This window comes from Pogona vitticeps, chromosome 6, assembly GCF_051106095.1.
Source record: "Pogona vitticeps strain Pit_001003342236 chromosome 6, PviZW2.1, whole genome shotgun sequence".
In the NCBI taxonomy this organism is placed as follows: Eukaryota; Metazoa; Chordata; class Lepidosauria; order Squamata; family Agamidae; genus Pogona; species Pogona vitticeps.
Genome location: NC_135788.1, coordinates 5,990,559 through 6,010,384, shown reverse-complemented (window position 1 = coordinate 6,010,384; position 19,826 = coordinate 5,990,559). Strand labels below are relative to the sequence as shown.

General features: G+C 41.2%; 1 protein-coding gene across 1 annotated transcript in view; it reads left to right on the top strand.

Annotated features, from left to right (window-relative positions):
- The first annotated feature begins 164 nt into the window (after window positions 1–164).
- Window positions 165–19,826, top strand: part of TTC21A (tetratricopeptide repeat domain 21A) — a 34,240-nt gene continuing 14,578 nt past the window's right edge. Inside the window, exons 1-16 of the mRNA XM_020806324.3 lie at window positions 165–258; window positions 1,962–2,091; window positions 3,361–3,474; window positions 3,994–4,160; window positions 6,248–6,370; window positions 7,398–7,555; window positions 8,177–8,261; window positions 8,760–8,858; window positions 9,233–9,428; window positions 11,422–11,519; window positions 12,407–12,607; window positions 13,124–13,253; window positions 14,857–15,014; window positions 16,403–16,615; window positions 16,893–17,131; window positions 18,828–18,900. Coding sequence (XP_020661983.3) covers window positions 232–258; window positions 1,962–2,091; window positions 3,361–3,474; window positions 3,994–4,160; window positions 6,248–6,370; window positions 7,398–7,555; window positions 8,177–8,261; window positions 8,760–8,858; window positions 9,233–9,428; window positions 11,422–11,519; window positions 12,407–12,607; window positions 13,124–13,253; window positions 14,857–15,014; window positions 16,403–16,615; window positions 16,893–17,131; window positions 18,828–18,900 — 2,211 coding nt within the window. The 5' untranslated portion in view covers window positions 165–231. The remainder of the gene's footprint in view (window positions 259–1,961; window positions 2,092–3,360; window positions 3,475–3,993; window positions 4,161–6,247; window positions 6,371–7,397; window positions 7,556–8,176; window positions 8,262–8,759; window positions 8,859–9,232; window positions 9,429–11,421; window positions 11,520–12,406; window positions 12,608–13,123; window positions 13,254–14,856; window positions 15,015–16,402; window positions 16,616–16,892; window positions 17,132–18,827; window positions 18,901–19,826) is intronic.

The following is a 19,826-nucleotide window of genomic DNA, read 5'->3' as shown; positions in this document are numbered from 1 at the left end:
CGGGGTTGCGACTGTGGTGGAAGGAAGGACGAGTTCGGGTTCGCCTTGGCAACGGAGGGGGGAAAAGAAGGCGGGGCTCCGCAGGGCGGGGGCTGGGGTAACCAGGCACGCCGGCGCACGATTGGTTGTTCCTCCGGTCACGCGCCTCGACAGGTTGGAGGAAGACGGAGTGGGCGGTTGGGCGGTTTCAAGCGCCCACCCGTCGTCTTTTTCGCCCTCCTGTCAGCTACCATGGCTAGCTTAGACCCGCAGGCCTTGGTACGCCTGTCCCTCTGGGGTCACTTGTCTGGGGATGATTTTATTAAATATTGTACAATTATTTATTTATTTATTAAATAAATAAATAAATAAATAACCGATTTATTAAATAATAAATAAATTAATTAATTTAATGAATAATACTTCATGAATCCTATTAAATAAAAGTATTAAGAGAAAAATCCCATATATGTGAATATATAAAATTATGAAGTTATAGAAAGTAGCCACTAGAGGGAAAAAGAGACCATAGCTACCCTGTTTTCCCCAAAACAAGACCTAACCTGAAAATAAGCCCTAGTAGGATTTTTCAGGATGCTTGTCATAGAAGCCCTACCTCAAAAATAAGCCCCAGTTAAGAGAAACCCCGCCCTCCACCCTTGTGCAGCAGCCAGAAGAAGATGACAGGACTATATTTGAATAAATGTTGATTCTTGTCCATGACAAAAAAAAAATCCCCTCATAATAAGTCCTAATGCAGTTTTTGGAGCAAAAATTAATATAAAACCCTGTCTTATTTTTTTAAAATAGTATTATAATAGTGTTCTCTGTTATCCACAGTTTTTCAGCATCCACCGGGCAGGGGGGAGCTTGGTACCGATGTCCCACGACTATGGCGGACAGGGGTCCTACTCTAATCACAATGGGCTTTCTAAGCAAACTGCTAGCTTGTGCTGGATGGGTGTTTTTTTTAATTGGCTTGCACTCTCAAGTAGAGATGGACACGAATGCAAAAACAAATCACATTCATAAAAAAAAATTGCGTTGTTGAAAATCTTAATTTGTTTTCCTATGAATCAATGCCCCCAAAGAATACGAATCAATGAATTTTTAGTGATTTTTGATTCGTCAATTTGTTTGGCTATAAAATGGCTTCCCAGGAATCTAGAGATACCAAAATCACAGAGAAGCTGCGTATGACTCTCATTCCAGGTTTGGTAAAGGCTGGGTTTCATACATCTGAGTTATACATCCACAAATAGTCCCCCCCCCCATAGAAAGCTCCCCCCAGGCATCCAGGGACACCAAAATCACAGAGAAGCTTCCCCTGATTCTCCCCTGCAATCCCTCCAGGTTTGGTGAAGACTGGACTTCCTCAAGCCAGCTGCTAAAGGGCACTTTCCGGGGGGGGGCACTTTGTGGATGTACAACCTAGATATCTGAAACCCAAACTTCACCAAACTTGGAGGGATTGTAGCGGAGAGTCGTGGGAAGCTTCTCTGTGAATCTGATGTGCTGGGAGGGGAGATATAGGACTTTAAAATCAAAAACCAACTTTAGTCAAAACAAATCAGTTCATCAGGAAAGAAATCATAATTCGTGATTTGTCGACCTTGACAAATCACGAAACAAAACTAATCATCATTTTCCTGATTTGTGCCCACCTCTAGTCTCAAGCAGACGGGTGGAAGCCAGAAAATGCTGACCTGCTGCTCTAATACCGTTAACTTCTGTTGGATTTAGAGAAGCCATGCATTTCTTTTTCTGTACCACAGATGTGTGCAGTCACAGCTGTCAGCTTAATTGTATTGGGATCTGGGTCAGCCCTCAAAGAGACGCTGGGTGTTTCTTCTCATTCTGAGCTTTCATCCATTCATGAGATCTTTCAGATGGTCTTCTAAGTAACATTATTTTGTATATTATATTTTGTAAACATGGTTGTACCTGGTCTTCCTACCTCTTGTCTTTTTCTCTTCCTCCAGGCTAGAATTCTGTACTATGCTCAGGAAAAATACTTCAACCACGTGGTTCATGTAACAAATACAGAACTGTCAAAACATCCTCATGATGCTGTGTTGCTGTTTTTCAAGGGTATTGGAACTGTATTACTCGGTAAATAATACAAAGAAAAGTCTTTCCCCTATTCTTGCTTGGGTCAGAAAAGTGGAATGCATCCTGCGTTTCTACCACCTCTTTCTCCTATTTAGAAAAACAAGAATCAAAGAATCTAAAATTTGGATCGAGAATAAGATGAAATACAATGGAGTTGCTAGGAACAGAAAGTAAATGAGGAATAAGTGGCTTGTTCTTTGTACAGTGCAGAAACACTGAATTATCTTATTATTTATATATATAGTCAACCCCTGGTACACGGATCCAAATAAACTTTCACAGAACATAAGATCTATGGAAAAATAAGTGTATTGGAAGTGCTTCATCCTAAAAACAGCATGAAAGCCAAAATGAGTACATTGCATTTATTTGTTCGACAAAATCCTATTGGATTTGTGGAATATAAATCCAAAATCATGCAACTGGTGTGTGCAGGCAGTCACACCTGGGTTTTTGACAGATGGCCAGCAAATCGTGAAGAAACCCATGTCCCTTATGTATGTAATATTCTGCAATAGGATTATTATGGCTGTTGTTGAATGTATGAAAGTTGCATAATTAGGAAACATCAGACATGGAATTTTTTTAAAAAATCTGAATATTCCAAGTAAAGTAGAAAGCAATATTCCAAATACCATAGAAAGCTGTGATCCTATCATTAAGCTAATCTCATGCTATTTTGCAGGAGCTAAAATTAAAAATAGGGACGTGGCGGCACTGTGGGTTAAACCGCAGAAGCCTCTGTGCTGCAAGGTCAGAAGACCAGCAGTCGTAAGATTGAATCCAGGTGACAGAGTGAGCACCCGTCATTTGTCCCAGCTCCTGCCAATCTAGCAGTTTGAAAGTGTGTAAAAATGCGAGTTGATAAATAGGTACCACCTTGGTGGGAAGGTCATGGTGTTCCATGTCTAGTTGCGCTGGCCACGTGACCATAGAAACTGTCTACGGACAAACGCTGGCTCTACGGTTTGGAGACGGGGATGAACACCGCCCCCTAGAGTCAGACACGACTGGACTAAATGTCAAGGGGAATCTTTACCTAAAACTGAAAAATACCATCATGCTTACACATATCTCAGTGGAATGTTTTCACAGCACTCTGACTTGAAGCAATAAAAATCTGAGCCCAGTAAGACTATAATTCTTTATACAAGAGGAAGTGCATTGAACTCATTGGCTTGCCTTGAATACCTAAGGATGGGATTGGGTGGCACACTATTAAAACCTTTCTCCTCCAAAGGACATGCAGGTTGTTTTGCTTCTCTGCAGGACGAAACCAAGAAGGTATCTCGCTTCTTGAGAATGCCCGGAAGCGCCATATAGATGTTTGCTTATGTTGCCTCCTTGGTCTCATATATGCACACAAGAGATGTGAAAATGTTGGTAAGTTCTGGGCCATTTGGTCTATCATCACAAATTGCCTCAAGTAGAGACGGGCTATGTTCCCAAGAACATAATTAAAATCAATTACCGTAAGTGAAAAACATGGCTGGAGGAAGTGTGAATATTTTTTTAAATTTTTTTAAAAATGGGTCCGTTTATTCTCTCTGAATGCTAAAAATATGCTGAGCGTACCCATCGGTTGTGAAAGAGCCAGCAACGTTTACTTGAATGACAATTGTCTGAGATGTCAGTGGAGCCATCAAGAAGGGGTTAACGCCTCTCTCTCAAGAAGGCAGAGGCCAAGAATAACTCTACTTCTGTCTTGAAGGAAAAAAGAAACCCTTCATTCTTGGCACGGCCTTTGGGAGAAGAACACAGTTAACCTGGGCAGCTTCTGGAAATTACACAATAAATAAAGAGCTCCCAGTCTTTTCTTGTTGGACTGCTAGCGATACGTGAAATTAAAGCAAATGGGAAACAAGAGCTACTCCTACTACCATCTGTCTTGTTTATTTTCAGATGCGTCTGCTATTTTGGACTTGGAAACCAAATTAAAAGAAGCGCGGAAGACTGCTGGAAGCAACGCGTGGTATTATGGTGGCATGTTGCTGTGGCTGTTGAATAAACACGAGAAAGCCAAGGACTACGTCGACAAAATGCTGAAAATATCTAATTGTTCAAGAGAGGTAGAGTGGAGCACATTGGGCCTTTTGGGACATCCCAGTGTCAACATGTATTTAAAAACATCCCAGTCTCTTTTTTCTAAAAACATCCCAGTCTCTTTTTTCTTCTTCTTTTAACCTTCTTTGTAGACGGGAAATTGGCAGGGAGGACTTGGGCCCCTCGGCCCTGTGGAGAGATGATCGCTGTGGAAAGGAAGGCTTCCGCATGTGTCTTGTACCTTTGGATCTGGGCCAAAGCGCACGAAACGTAGCTGAGAGAAAGGGAGACATCTGAATTCAGTATGCAGGGGGTGTGTGGTGTGCGCGCACTGACCCTGGTATGCGCACGTACTACCAAACAGATGGTAAACACTGTCAGTTCTGACAGCACCAGGACACCTGCTTGGGGAAAAGGACAGCCACTGATTCTAGACGTCTCCTTCACCCCTGCCGCTGTGACAGATGTTCAGAGTTAGGAAAGCTGACAGTGCCTGCCATCTGCTTACGTGGGGAACCCTTTAAGCTCCATATACATAGAAGTAGCCAGCTGGGCCGAGGCAAAATGTACGCTCTGGATAATTTTGCTTCTCCTTCCAATGTAAAATTCTTTCGCATGATTAGGTTTCCTTCCTCAATGTGTACGTAGTTCTTGTTCTTTAAATGACCCTAAACCTGATGATCCCATACCTATTTATGCGACAATGAATTTTGCTGAGTTCGTAACGGTGTTAGTCCCAAGTAAAGGTCCATAAGGTTGAAGTCAGAAGTCAGAGCTGGGGGAGATTGGCCACATGGCAACTAAGTGGAAGTAGAAGAGGAACTTTTCATCTGTGTGTTCCAGCTGATGTTGGAGGCTGCAGGTCCATTCTTGGGATGTGCCTGAGACACTTTGGTCCCAGAGCTCCTGTCAGTGAGACTGGACAGTCCCCATATACTGTAAGTTATAGAAACAGTCCAATCTAATAGAGAAGAAGCTGGAGAACCCCACTTGCCTGCCTCCAAGTTCGCTTCTGTGAAGTCTTCCTTATCAGCGAAAATACTACAGTCCCATTTTGGTACACCTTCAAGCAGTTTATATAGAGTCGGATTTTGCCACGGCATTTCTCTAAGCTTCTCATATCTGGCCTCAGAGCTGCGGAATGCAGTGCTGCCTGGGATCTGACAGGGCCAAACCAGCCGTGTCCTTCGCGCCTGGGGAGGTAGCACAGGCAGGAGGCAGGGGAACTCTGAAATGGGACCCTGGCCATCTGCACATGCTAGAAGGGAAGCAACACGGTGGAGTGGATGATTGCTTCCTTTCCAGTAAGAGGATTCAACTGAGTCCTCCCCCTTCTCGTGGGAAGTTCAAGGGATGAGGGCTTGTGAGCTTCGGGCCTTGTGGCTTATTTGGCAGTGACGGCAAACCTTTTTGATCCTGAGTGCCCAAACTGGGAAACAAACAAACCAGCAGGCAGCGACGGAAGTGGCAGCAGAAGGGAGAATCCCGGGCACGGAGGTGCCACCAGACCCCACTCCAGATCCAGCTTCAATTGTGCCCAACTCCTGCCAGCGCCAGCTGCTCCGGATCCTGGCCTGCTGCCTGCAGCCTCCTCCTCAGGTTTGGCTGCCGGGGGTAGCGATCCGGCAACTTACGGCTCGCATGCCCGCAGAGAGGACTCTGTGTGCCAGCTATGGCACACGTGCCATAGGTTCGCCATCACTGCTCTAGGGGCTTCCCAAATCTACATGTGGGACCTGGACTGCAAGGACAAACTTCCTTACCTTTGAATACAAAGCCAAACAAACTTAAGCAAAGCACGAGTTTCAAGCAACCACTTTTTATTTTTATTTTTATTTTTTGGCTGCCTTTGTGTCAAGAGTTATGGCCAAAAGAGGAATGCTAATAGAAAACAGTGGTGCAATTGCATACTGTAATTGTACATCCCTTGTTTGTTTTACTGTAATGTATTGTTTGTATTTACAGCTCAGAAAACTCAGCTATGGGCAAGGTATAGGTGTACTTTTTGAATGTATGTGAAATATACAGTAGGCATTCCATTTGCATAATGCTGCAATAAATACACAATTTCAATACCCTGCTTATGAGGTATTTATTTTCTAATCCCTTGCAGGGGTTTGTTTTGAAAGGATGGATATATGTCACATCTGACAAACAACATTATGTTAAGAAGTCTATCAAATACCTAGATGAGGGAAATCAAGACAACACTGATATATTCGGAATGATGGGAAAGGTACAGAATTTACATTCAATTCCTTATCTTTCTGATTTTGTTTGTTACAGATGTGTGATGGCCAAGCTGTTAGGATGATAGCAGTAAAAGTTGAGATCTTGGCCTATTACAAGTCAAAATCCAAACACACTGTAATGTGAGCCTATGCAGAATGAGGTCCGCCAAAGCTAGTTAAATTCACATGGCAAAGGCTAGCCTGATTATGTTCACAAAGCCAAATTTAGAACATTTTCTATAGATTTCGTGGGAGTAAGTCCCACAGAACTAGTTGGAACATGTGTCTGAATAAATCTGTATAGGATTGTGCCATCGATAGATTCAGTTCAGTTAGAACAAAAATGATTAAATAAAATTTTATCACAGTTCTACTTTTTATGAGCAGCAATAATAAACGTTATCTAAGCCTGTGCATACATCATTTTTTAAAAAAAATCTACTTATAGGCAAACCAGATTCTATCTAAAAAACACTCAGTGAGAAAATTATCAACACATTGCATCTTTTACACAATTTCACATTTCAACAGGTGTTGCCTGCATTCTTCGAACTGTATCTTCGCAGTCATAAGAGTAGAAACATTTGTTATTTTAAATGCAAGTTGAGATTTTCAGAGAGTTGTTTTTTGTCCTCAAGTGTCACCTTCTACAGAACTGTGCTCTGCACACCGACACACAACATGCACTACACTCTACATGTGTATTTCTTTGTTATTTCATTATTTAATTTACAGTTTCCCTTTCTCCCAGTGCTCATAAAAATGATTTAAAAACAAATACAACTAAAAAATATAATAAGCTATAATGTAAAAATGTTTTGAGTCAACAAAACTGGAAAAAGGGTATCTAATCTTCTTGGCTCTCAAACTCCAGGGTAGCTAAATATGACACAAATCCATATGGGGTCTTCGCAAGATGGCCACCACTGGCTTGTGACCCACTTGAGTGCCAATGGGGGGGGGAAGTGGCTCAAGGTCATAGGTTTCTTTTTTCCAACTCTGTAACTTTCTACCACCTTCCTTTCTCTGTAGGCAAAATATTTCATGGCACAACAGAACTATTCAGGAGCTCTACTGATAATTAGCCAATTAGTGGTCACATTACCGTTCTTCACGCCCGCCCTTGTCACCAAGATGAGGCTACATTTAGCGCTGCAGGACTGGGAACAAAGTGTAGAAGAAAGTAACAGGTAGGAAACAATTTTAACGATGGAAATTTCCAAGACAACAATTTGTCTGTTGCTGCAGAAACAACAAAGAATCTTTTGGCACCTTTAATTTACCCGATGTTTCCATGGACCGTCATCCATTTCTTGAGATTCCTGGAGTAGATAGCCTCAGTAGACAGACATATCGTTCCCCGTGTTTGTATCTGTTTCATCTGCTGAGACTTTACTCCATGCGCCTGAAGATGTGGGCATGAAAGCTTGCTCAGTAATAGAAAAAATTTGGAAGTATCGTTAATCTGGAAGCTATTTGGCCCTGTTTATATAAAATTAAAATATTATGACTTTTTCTGAGGAAGGACAACATAGCTGCCCCCTCCATACACATTTGCAGAATACAAGGAGAACCACATCCTCTGCCTCAGATTTTATTCTTTTTCTACTCCAAGGGTCATTTTTTATGCTTAACTTATTTTCCCTCCCACAAGAGGGTTACCTCAGCAATTAGACTTTTTTTAACAACTCTTTCCTGATGTCAATTCCACTAGTGCAGTTTAATGTGTAGTTTAAGGTTCAACGTTACTTTCAGTAACAGGAAATTTGGTTTGCTCTCCTTTTACTTTTTTCCACACATTATCTTTTAAGAATTCTACGCACAGAACCGAATGATATCGATGCACTCCAGAACTTGGTTGTAAATCATCTCACCGTGACTGGGAATAAAAGTATGGTGAGTAGTACTCTTATTTCCTGACCGTTGTAAGGTAAGATATGACTTTTCAAACTTTTTTCCCATCATGATGTTCTTGTTCACAGTGGCATGAAGAGTATCTCACTTTCGCCATTGGTAATAGTTATCTTCTTGCAGTGTTTGCATTGAACAGACACGTGTAGATACGTTTGCTTCATAGGTATAAATATGCACCATTGTTCTTGTTGTTTAGCCGTTAAGTCATGTCCAACTCTTCGTGGCCCCATGGACCAGAGCACGCCAGGCCCTCTTGACTTTGACTGCCTCCCGGAGTTTGGTCAAAATATGCCCCATAGTATGAGATATTTGGATTCTGACTTGAAATGTATTCCTCTGCATCCCAGATTTTATTTTAAAAATCAAGGGTCCTTCAGTGGGTGACTAATCGTTGCCCTCATCCTCCCCAGTAAGCTGTGTTGTACAAAGAGTGTCAGTATCCAGCTTATTAACATAATATTAATTTTTTTTTAAATGTAGGCATTGGATATGCTTAGAGAATTTATTGGTGCTTTGGAAATGAAAGAACCTCAAAGATCAGAGCTTCATCTTGAGAAAATGCTGGTAATCAGTCGAGTGGTAAGGGTTTGTTCATATTAATAATTTCTATTCTCCATCTTGCTTTATTGTAACATATTATCCTTGATATTTTAGGTTATTTCAAATATTCAGTTTGAATCTATTATGTCTGAATGTATTAGAATACAATCTAATAGCCTGTCTGTTCACCCACACCTAAAGTTTAATCCATGCAGCATAGACAGAATCTAATGTGCAAGCCAATTCCATATACAGTACTGGTTCTTCCTAGTCTAAACAACAACCATCACCATATTGCTTCATTTTTAGCAGAATGCCCTCCACTACACACCTGGCTCTTGTGTACAATGAAAACTTTGAACAATGTACCTTATATGCCTATCTTCCTTCCCTTTAAACTGTGTGATATTCAGGCTGGGAAGAATCAAGATGTTCTACAGGAAGTGTATGACTTTATTAAAAAATCGGGTGGCAACCTAGTATCCACTGATGCACGTTTTGCAAATGAATTAGGATATCAGCAAATTCTTCAGGGAAACTGGAAGGAAGCCTACGTATGGTATAAAACCGCTCTGCAGTTGGACGAAAGCCCAGTTGATTCACTGACAGGTATTCTGTTAAGTATTTGTTAAGAGTATTTGTCTTCAGCCTTGCTGCTTAACATCTTCAGATCATTTTTCAGGCCAGGTTCATTCAGTTACTTGGCCTGTGGAGCCGCTCTCTTGATGAAGGTGTAGCTACATCTCTCTCCTCTGTCAAAGATCGTAGATGATCTCTGATAAAAGGTTTGCCTCTACAGTGGAGCTACGTGCATACTAGCACAGTTTACATAATTCCCCATCCTCCAGAAGTGGCGTGTGTTTGTCCACCAAGCATACATAAAGCGGTTTGGAGGAAAGAAGCCATACCCTTGCTCATACTGTACCTGGTGCAAAAAAGGATCCACGGCTCAGATCAGTTTGTGAACTGGTACACCTGCTGCCATGTTCAGCCCCCAGGGATGTTATCTGAAGAGCATCTCAGCTCATGGCTTGGGAGAGGGAGGGTGGGCTGAAGTCAGGTTTCATGAAATGTTCCATATATGTAAGCGTGTCCCAGCCTCTTCCGCTCCATGGTGAGATGTGAGTTACAGGTAGATGGGTTGGGGGACATCCATCATCTCACTTCATCCTCTAAGAATTGCCAGTCCTGCCGGTAGATGACTGGGCAGCAGCCTCCGAGGGCTGCCTAATCCGTGATCTGTGCAGCCAGACACAGCCCGTTGACTAAGCAGTGCTCATTCATAGAACAACAAAACTCTAGAATGGACCAAGACCCCAAGGGTCGCCTACATCCAACCCTCTTGTGATGCAGGACATCCACAGCTAAAGCATCTCTGACAGATAACCATTTGACTTTTGTTTAAAAATCTGCAATGAAGAACAGTCTATCTCGTCACCTTTTAAGGGAGTTCATTCCACAGTTAAACTTACCCAGCTCTCTGTGCCAGGGTGGATTTGATTTAAATTACAATTTAGTTTAAAAAAACAAACTCTGGGGTGGGGGTTGCAATTTACATTTTAAAAATCATTTAAAAATGTAAATTAAAAAAATCTATTTTTAAAATTTAAATTGTGATTTAAATCCATTTAAATCCAGCTAATGCTTGATTTCTTTTTTCTTTTTATATTTTCTCTTTTTCCCTTCTTTCATCTTGATTAACTTGTCTATTGATGTTTAAAACTTTTGTTATATTTTATATATGTTTATATATATTGGTAGCCACCTAGAGTGGTCGTTTGACCAGATAGGAGGGATATAAATAAATAAATAAATTAAAGAAAGAAAGAAAGAAAGAAAGAAAGAAAGAAAGAAAGAAATTTGTGTTGGGTTTTTAAAAAAAGTCATTGATTTTTATCCACCCTGCTCTCCACCAGCTTTCAAGCTTGTATGCAATAGTTAGCATTAATACATTCATTCAGCAACCTCCAAAAAGTCCTGTTATTTCCCCCCCTTATCTGATTAATCCCTAATGACATACCGTCAAGTGAAAGCAAGCTAATTTGTAAGCAAGCTGAGAAACTTTGTTCTGTGGTAAACAAACAAATATAACGGCTCAACAGAGCTTTGCTTCTGATAGAATGCTCACAGTAACATCTGTTTCGAATCTCTAGAGAGCAGATCAAAAGAGGTTTGTTTCATTTCAGGAGACTGTATTATGTATGTATGGCCGAGGGGCTAGAAAATCCCAGGTTATATGGTTGAGCTAGACGCTGCTCCTGTCACTAGCATTGGCACTGCATGTCCAATTGCAAGAGAACATGCTAGCTGTAGCACCAGGACATAAGGGAGTCACAGTAGTTGATGTCATTGTAGAACGGATAGCCGTGTTCGCCTGTGGAAGCATGATAGGTAAAAACAAAATAAGTACAAATATAAAGATAAATAGCGGTTGATGTATCAGAAACTGCCAGACACAACCCTGTTCTGTTACATTTGGTTACTCCGTACTGGACCGCTGCACTATGAAAACACTTTGTTCCTGATTTACAAAGATGAAAAGTACGCTTCAACTATCCCTATGAACATGTAACATTAGCAATTTGGCTTTACTCTCTTACAGGGCTTATATGGTGCCAGGTGCTCGAAGGAAAACTAGAAGAGGCCGAACAGCAGTTGGAGTTCCTAAAGGAAGTTCAGCAATCCATCGGAAAATCTTCAGTTAGATTATGCTTGTTTTTAATGTTTTACATTCATAATTATACACGAAGTGGAGGCGATGAATTGCCAGCTGTTGACCTCTTGTTGCAGAGGACGGTGTCCCCCAACCCTAGAGGCCAGCAGTTTGCTTGGGATGGTGGTGACTTTTGCCTCCTCCACCCAACTGAGCCGAATCAGGCTCTTAAGTTTTTCAACAGCTGACACTGGACTGCATCTGGCTGGAGAAAGCCACTGGGCATTTTAATTTCCAGCCCTCCTGGGTCCCCAGTTTTGTATAGATGGGAGGGCAGTTTGCAGAGTTATACGACTACCATGTTGATATATATATATATTATATACAATATTACAATAAATATGATAGAAGGCAAAGTGTCGGTCACCATAGAACAAATGCGCTCGTTGCACGGTGACAAATCTGCAAATATTAATACTCGCTGCTTAGCACTTTAATTTGCACATCTCATATACAGTTGTGCAAAAGTAAAAAAAAGAAGAAGCTATATTTCAAGCACCTGGAACGGCTGTAGGTATGCTGGCTTCACTCCACACACATACATACCCTGTGCTTCCATTCCATGCCAACCTTAGTTAAAAGGAAGCCAGGGATTTTTTTAAAAAAAATTCTGGGACCAGAATTGACACTAGTTTCTTAACACAAGCTTCAATGATTCCCTGAGTTGGTAATATTCACAAAAGCTGTCAAAGTCATGCATAAGGGGGACAGTGGAATTGATACGTAAATTATGAAGGTTTAGAAGACCCTGCCTTCTCATTCGGACCTGAGCATCTGCACTAACCATCCTGGATGTTAGGCAAAGAAAAGCTGTAGCGTGATCATGAAAGAAGCTGCCCTATCCAGTAACATTTCCCGTTCTTTTCTCCCCCAGGCACTGGCCTACCTTCAGGCTGTGATTGCTTCAAGAAAACAAAAGGACGAGCAGGCTGCCAGCGCCCTTCTCAATGAAGCTGCTGAACTCCATTTTTCTGCCTTGCACGGCCTTCCTTTAAGCATGGAGTACTACGAGAAGCTCAACCCTATGTTTTTGATTGAAATTGTGAAAGAGTATTTAGTCTTCTGCCCCAAACAGGTAGGAAATCTCATTTCGTGTTTCTCAATATTCCAAACAGTAGAACTGAGGACCAGATAGGAGAGTCTTTTATGGGGCCAGTTTGCTTCTGAGGAGAGACTGGCAGAGACATATAATCAGTTTTTGAAGCGGGGTGGGTTGCCATCCTGTTTTAGTCCATCCAGGCCTAAAACCATCCCCTGAATTATTGTACATCCTGAAGTTCCTGCCATACTCTGAAATCCGTACAACCAACCAACCAACCAACCAACCAACCAACCAACCAACCAACCAACCAACCAACCAACCAACCAACCAATAATCAATCAAGCAATCAATCAAGCAATCAATCAAGCAATCAATCAAGCAATCAATCAAGCAATCAATAGTATCATAAGTATTTCCATAAACCTTCAGTGTATGTGTATCTTATCCCTCACATTATTCCAAAGAATGGAGTATCAAAACAAATCTGTTTTATCTTGGTCCTTTTATTTCAGAAGAATACTGTACATGCTTTTACTTCTGTTTGTGTAGCCGCGGTTACCTGGACAGGTGTTGTCCTCCCTCCTTAAGCAAGCAACGATAATATTGAATCCCCTTGTGAAAGCAGCTCCTGGAATGATTGAGCCTCTTTTTCTAATGGCACAGGTGAAATATTTATCAGGTAAGCAGAACTTTGATTACCTCCTATAAAGATTTTAAAAAATACATCTTGCTTTTATGTCTGAGGAAGTGGACTTGTTCACAAAAGTTCACATTAAAATATAGCGGTTAGTCTTTAAGGGGTCATAGCATTCTTGTCTTCTTTATTTTTAAAAATTTGTAATGTTGTTTTGGCCTGATATGCTAGCACACAGCTCCCTCTTCTAGATCTGACCTTTATGTGAGTAATAATCCATTTAGAATTATCCAAAGGAAAAAAACTGTTTTTAAACTTAATCAAGTTTGGGCCTTAGAAAAGCTTTAAAAGACTTCTGTTTTGTATGAGTGTCCTTTGATTTTAAATTATTAATTATGAATCTGAAGTGGAAACTTGGAAGAACCTGTAAAGGGTAAGGGAGATAAGAGAGCTCCCCCCCAATAAGAATCAAGTGTAGGGACTAGCCTTACAGACGTCGGTGCCCCCAAAGATCCTCATTCTCTTTTTCATGCTGGATCTGATGCCAAAGGGCAGGCATTTCGCAGCCCTCCTCTTCTTCATTCCCAAGACCACCCAGGAAAATTAGGTATTTTATTAAGTAAATAAATATGCCCTAACTTTTTACCAACAAGTTGTCAAATTCCCACTTGCTTCAGAGAGAAGGCTTCACCCCTGGGTTTTGTGTGTGGGGAGGATCATAGTACAGTAGTAGCCCACATGCATTGCATGCAGGAGCCAGACATTTCCAATTGAAAAGGATCAAGTCTGCCAAACTAGAGAATGCGGGATCTTCCAGATGTTGTTGAACTAGTTTCCCCCTCAGCCACATGCAGTCTAGCCACTGATGAGGGATTGTGGGAGTTGCCACATCTGGAGAGCTACAGGGTCCTTATGTCTATGTTCAGTTTCTTCATAATCTGTCACATCGTTTCAAGGGGAAAGAATACAAGAACGCTGCTCTTACTGTGATCCACAGGCTGAGGACAGAAAGGTCAAAGCAGAGGGAGGGTCATTTATTGTATTTTGCAGTCCTCAGAGGAACAGCCTCAGAAACAAAACTTAGTGGAAAAATTAGGGCTTGTTCTGTGCAGGACTAACAGTCCCATCACATTGTAAGCCACACAGCTGTAAACCACACAGCACATACCTCAAGCCCCATAATAATGAAGACAGACATAATATTTGAGAATGTTCATCTCTCAGTCTTAATCCTCTCCCAATGCTTCAAGAGAGCTACTTGCCTTTTAAACTATTATATGGATTTCTCCCCATACACACACATTAAAAGCAAATCTTGCAGGTCATTGCAAAAGTTCTTCAGAAACTGGAGGGCACGTTACTAGAGAAGGTTTTAGTGATTCATCCTCTGCTTTTTTTTTCCCAACTCAGATTGTAAATCCTACACGTTGGCAGAGGTGGATTTTTGCTGTTATTAGAAAACCCCAAAGGAGAAGTTTTTCATTGATATAAGGCATTTCCAAATACTTCTCACTGTTCTAAAAATATTACTTCTGTCTTCATTTCAACAAAACTAAGAAGTAATCCAAAAAGGGGCTGGCACCAGGTTTTGAAAGCCTTTCTAGGAAAACAGATGTCTGCAGCAAAATGACAAAGACTGTTTTTGCAGGAGAATTAGAAACTGCTCAGGGTACTCTGCAGCGCTGTTTAGAACTGGACCCGACATCGACAGATGCCAATCTTCTTATGGCTGAGATCCACCTCTCTCAAGGAAACATCAAGGAATGTGCCCATTCGCTAGAAATAGGGGTCAGCTACAATTTTCAGGTGAAACTGAACCCAGAAGAAACAGTTAAATACTTGGGGAAACTATGTCCCCCTTCATTGTAGCATTATCTGGGAACTGTGAGTAACAACCTCACTTGCAAGTAATTTCTTTGTGTCTGTGACTGGTACACACAAAGAACAGGGTCGGAACTTCTGCCATCTGGATTTTCCATCCACTTTCTTTTCATAAAGAACCCAGATGTTACTGCAAACCCATCAAATTGCAATATTTTGATATCCTACATTTCCCCCCCCCCCCATCACACCAAATATGTTCTGATTTTTAGCCACTTAAAAATGACGCTGGCAATACCAGGATGGCAAAGCATTCCAGATGCCAGTGGTGCACAGAAAGTGGACCTAGAGCCTTTGGTAAATCTCAGGACAATGTGCAACAGATCAGCAATTAATTCTGACACATGGTTAGTTAACCATAACAGCACCAAAAGGATAATTATGCTTCTTGCAATGGAGAAAGTAACTAGGTGTGGATTTTTTGTGAGCAAGGACCGTGCATCCGGGGTTCTGCACTCAAACAAATCCCTGGGCTTGGAACAATTTCATTGCAAGTGCTTGTCTTTTCACCAGGTTATTGTACCTTTAGTTAGAAGCTGCTTGCTTGGTACTTCTCCCTTTAAACGTTCCTGTTCATTGTACTGCAGCATCAATGGTGAATTGCCTTACAGCACAAAGCTCCTGCTCCAGGGTTGGGGACGGTGTATGATAAATGACAGCTTTCTTCTCATTCATCTCATCTCCTTAAAAAAAAACACCCTGGTTTTGGAAAGATTTATCAAAACCTTTTTTTTAATTGCAAAGTGAGTTGTTTTAACAATTTTAAAAAGGAGGCAGGAAAACTGTCATTAAAGTTCACCTCCTCCCATGGAACTGTAAGGGGCAATTTGTCAAACATGTGATGCTCCTGCTTGACCGGAACTACTCACAGGGCTACAAACCATGAGTTGGTTTTGCAGGGGATGTTTTGTGAACACATCTGAGCAGATGTGATAGAAGGATCCTGCAAAGAAGAGGGGCTAGTTAATAAAAGTGGAAGGGCTAGCAGGAAAATACTGAGAGCTTCAGAATGACAGCTCCACAGTGCTGAAAGCCCCTCATGGAAAGGCAGTCTCGGGAGAAACAGCCAGTCATCTCTGATCCTAAGAAAGGATTTGTACGTGTGTGTACACACACAGAGAGAGAGAGAGAGAGAGAGAGACTAATATGTCCTCAAGTATCTTAACACTAATACTTTCAGGAAGAGGTTATAATTGGTTTGTATGAAGTGATTTAAAGTTCCTTTATTACGATCAACAGAACAGATAGATTGGTTTGCTTTATAAATGTCACTGTTTAATTTTTTTTCTTTTCTTCCCTTTTTTATTAACCAGCTTCGTGATTCCCCATTGTATCACTTCATCAAGGCCAGAATGCTAAACAAAACCGGAGAGTTTGCTGAAGCCGTTAAAATTTTGAAAATGCTTCTCAGTTTACCTCAAATGAAAAGGGAGAACAAGAAAGGCCCGGCGCCCTACTTAACTACAAGCGAACAAGTTTCTGTTTACCTGGAACTTGCTGAAGCTCTTAGACTCAATGGAGAACTAGTAAGACGTTTCATACACTGTCCACATTTCAGTCAATCCAATTTCATTTTAAGGGGCAGTAAGACCCTCTGAAACTGAGATGAGCAAACTCTTGTTTTAAAAAAAATGAATGCATTTGATTAGCTTAATAGGCACATAGCAGCAGCAATTTAAAGGCTTTTGATATAAGACGATATAAGGGATACAGTATTAGGGTTCATTTAAAAATTTTCATTTTCCTATACAGTGTTTTTTTTTAATGCAAAGAACTTTCATGTATGTTGTTCTCACTTTCCAGCATGAAGCTACTAAGATAATGCAAGACGCCATTAATGAATTTAGTGGGACGCCAGAGGAGATCCGTGTTACTGTTGCTAATGTAGATTTGGCTCTCAGTAAGGGAGAGGTGGATGTAGCCTTGACTATGCTGAGGAATGTCACACCGAACCAGCCGTATTACACTGAGGTCAAGGAAAAAATGGCCCAGATTTATCTTCTGATCCGAAAGGATAAGAAACTGTACATTGCTTGTTATTGGTAATGTCACTTCAAGTTAATTATGGCTTTTGTGAGAATCCAATGTCACATTTTGCTTTAGGTGCAAAGAGGAATCCTGAAATTAACAAAACTCTTAGCTGGGTGCCAGAAGCAAATTTTAGGCGTTAAGATTCATGAACAATTCTGGCTAAAAGATTCTAACAAAATTTGCTGATCACTTTGGGGTTGGTTATTGTACAGACATAATGCTGCCCATATTTTGGCTTTTAAGAAACATTCTAATTGACCACTACAATCATTTAAAACTTTCACTAAGGTTGTATTACAGTATTGGTCTTTTTCGCTGCAAAGTCACCCCTGAGTCAATCTGCCCTGAAAATTCATATTTGATATAAATAAAATAGGGATGTAGCATAATCATTCCTGCCCCATAATAATATGCCAAGTATCTGCTGAGTGCTAGCTTCCTGAAATGTCTTCCAGCTTATGCTACAGTCAGTGGCAATATGCAGGAAAAAAAATCCATGTTCCTTGCACTCTCCAATTACAGTAGACAACAGTTTGCTGAAACCTGCTTCAGTTCTGATATCTACTGATTTCTACATTTACTGTACATCTAAAGCAACTGCTGGTGTGAGAAGCCCCAGTTTGACTGTTAAAACTGAGCCATAGCCCAATGTCATCCCTTCACAAACCCTTTCCCAGAAGGTGGATCGGCTCCTGTAGAAGCAGACATGATTGCATGATATGGGTAAGCTTGGGGAAAATTACTATTTTGGACTGCAGCTCTTAGAATCTCCTATTCAGCATGGCTGGATGGAAAATTCTGGGAAGTAAAAGGTAAAGGTTCCCCTTGACATTTAATCCAGTCGTGTCTGACTCTAGGGCACGGTGCTCATCCCCGTCTCTAAGCCGTAGAGCCAGTGTTTGTCTGAAGACAATTTTCGTGGTCACGTGGCCAGTGCAACTAGACATGAAACATCGTGGCCTTCCCACCGAGGTGGTACCTATTTATCTATTTGCATTTTTGCATGCTTTCGAACAGCTAGGTTGGCAGGAGCTGGGACAAGCGTCGGGGCGCTCACTCCGTTGAATGGATTCGATCTTACAACGACTGGTCTTATGACCTTGCAGCACAAAGGCTTCTGCGGTTTAACCCGCAGCGCCACCACATCCCTAATTCTGGGAGACATACTCAAAAAAGCCATTTCCCCACACCTGCCCCTGCCCCCAAACCCTCAGGGAGAAGCAGTTTGGTCATATAGCAGTTATTCACTTGGATTTGTGAATGGGCATTCATGGTCAAGGATACAGCAAAACATACATAGCTCCTCACATAACCCCATAAGCAGTGCTTGTCCATGCAACCAGTTTCCATGTTCATGAAGTGTATTGAAGAGGTGAATATGTACATGTTCTCCAAGCAGGACAGGCAGTGGATGCTTTCTCAGCATGTGGTGCTATGCCTGCCCATATAAGCTGTTTAAGGAATTATAATGCGTGGTTGTGTCTTTTCCAATGTTGGAACTATTGCAGTCAAAGTGGCAGCTGACTCACCTTTTTCTCCTTTGCTTGCACAGAAGTTATATCCTGTTGTGTACATGAAGGTTTGCTTTTTGTAACTTCTTAAGACTGCCATCATACACTCCCCTCGTTCCTCCCCCCCAACTGCATTGTAAGCTTTATTAGACCTGTACAGGATTCCAAGGTAAATAATATTTCCCTTTTGTTTTAGTGACCTGCGTGAACATTTGCCTGGTCCTCATACAAGTCTTCTGTTGGGTGATGCCTATATGAATATTCAAGAGGTTAGTGAAAAAGAAGAGTTTCATTAAATCATAATCATTCCCAATGAATCACTAATGTAGTAGTAGTAGTAGTAGTAGTAGTCGTCGTCGTCGTCGTAGTAGTAGTAGTAGTAGAAGTGTGTGCATGCACATTACACTTCATGCCAGGCTTTCCAGGGATGTATGTGATGCCCCTTGAATCCTTAAAAGCTTCATGTCAATGCTGCTACTACTATTATTACTTTTACTACTGCCTCACAGGAGTGGGCATAAAAAATTGATTGAGTACCACGAAACTAATTCATTGGAAAGATTTACTATTATGTATTCCTTTGTATAGCAATTCTTTCCCAGTTTCCTTGCACTTGGACTTCTATGCCAGGTCAAAATGTTGATGAACTTCCATATCTGGCTTCCATATCTTACCACTGGCCAGCTTGGCTAGGGCTGATAGGAGCTGGGATTCAGAAACATCTAGAAGGCCACGGGTTCCCCACTCCATGGTTTAGCTCCGCATGAAACTTCTGATCCACCAACTCAGCACCATTTGAGAAAAGATTTGTGGAGAGATCCTGACATGCCAAGATCATTCTTGGCAAGTGAGTGGAGGGAAGCTTTGCATTCCTGTGTTCCTCCTTGATCTTTGTGTGTGTCATCTTGCCGTACACTTTAAGAATATAGGCCTTTAAATTACAATTCGGAATAAAATCCAGGATGAAACTTCTCTCTGAACACTGTACAAAACGTCTTGAAGAATCTATTACAATAGAACAAATCTGATTAGTATCTTTCTACCATCAACGCTTCCAAACATATCTCTCCACACTACCAGTCATAAAATTAGCCTTAAACTATGTCAAGTTTACGTTAAGTCAGTTGGGACCCACTTAAGTCCCCTTGGCTTCAGTATTAAAACATTTACACCTTCACATTTTTTAAATTGATAT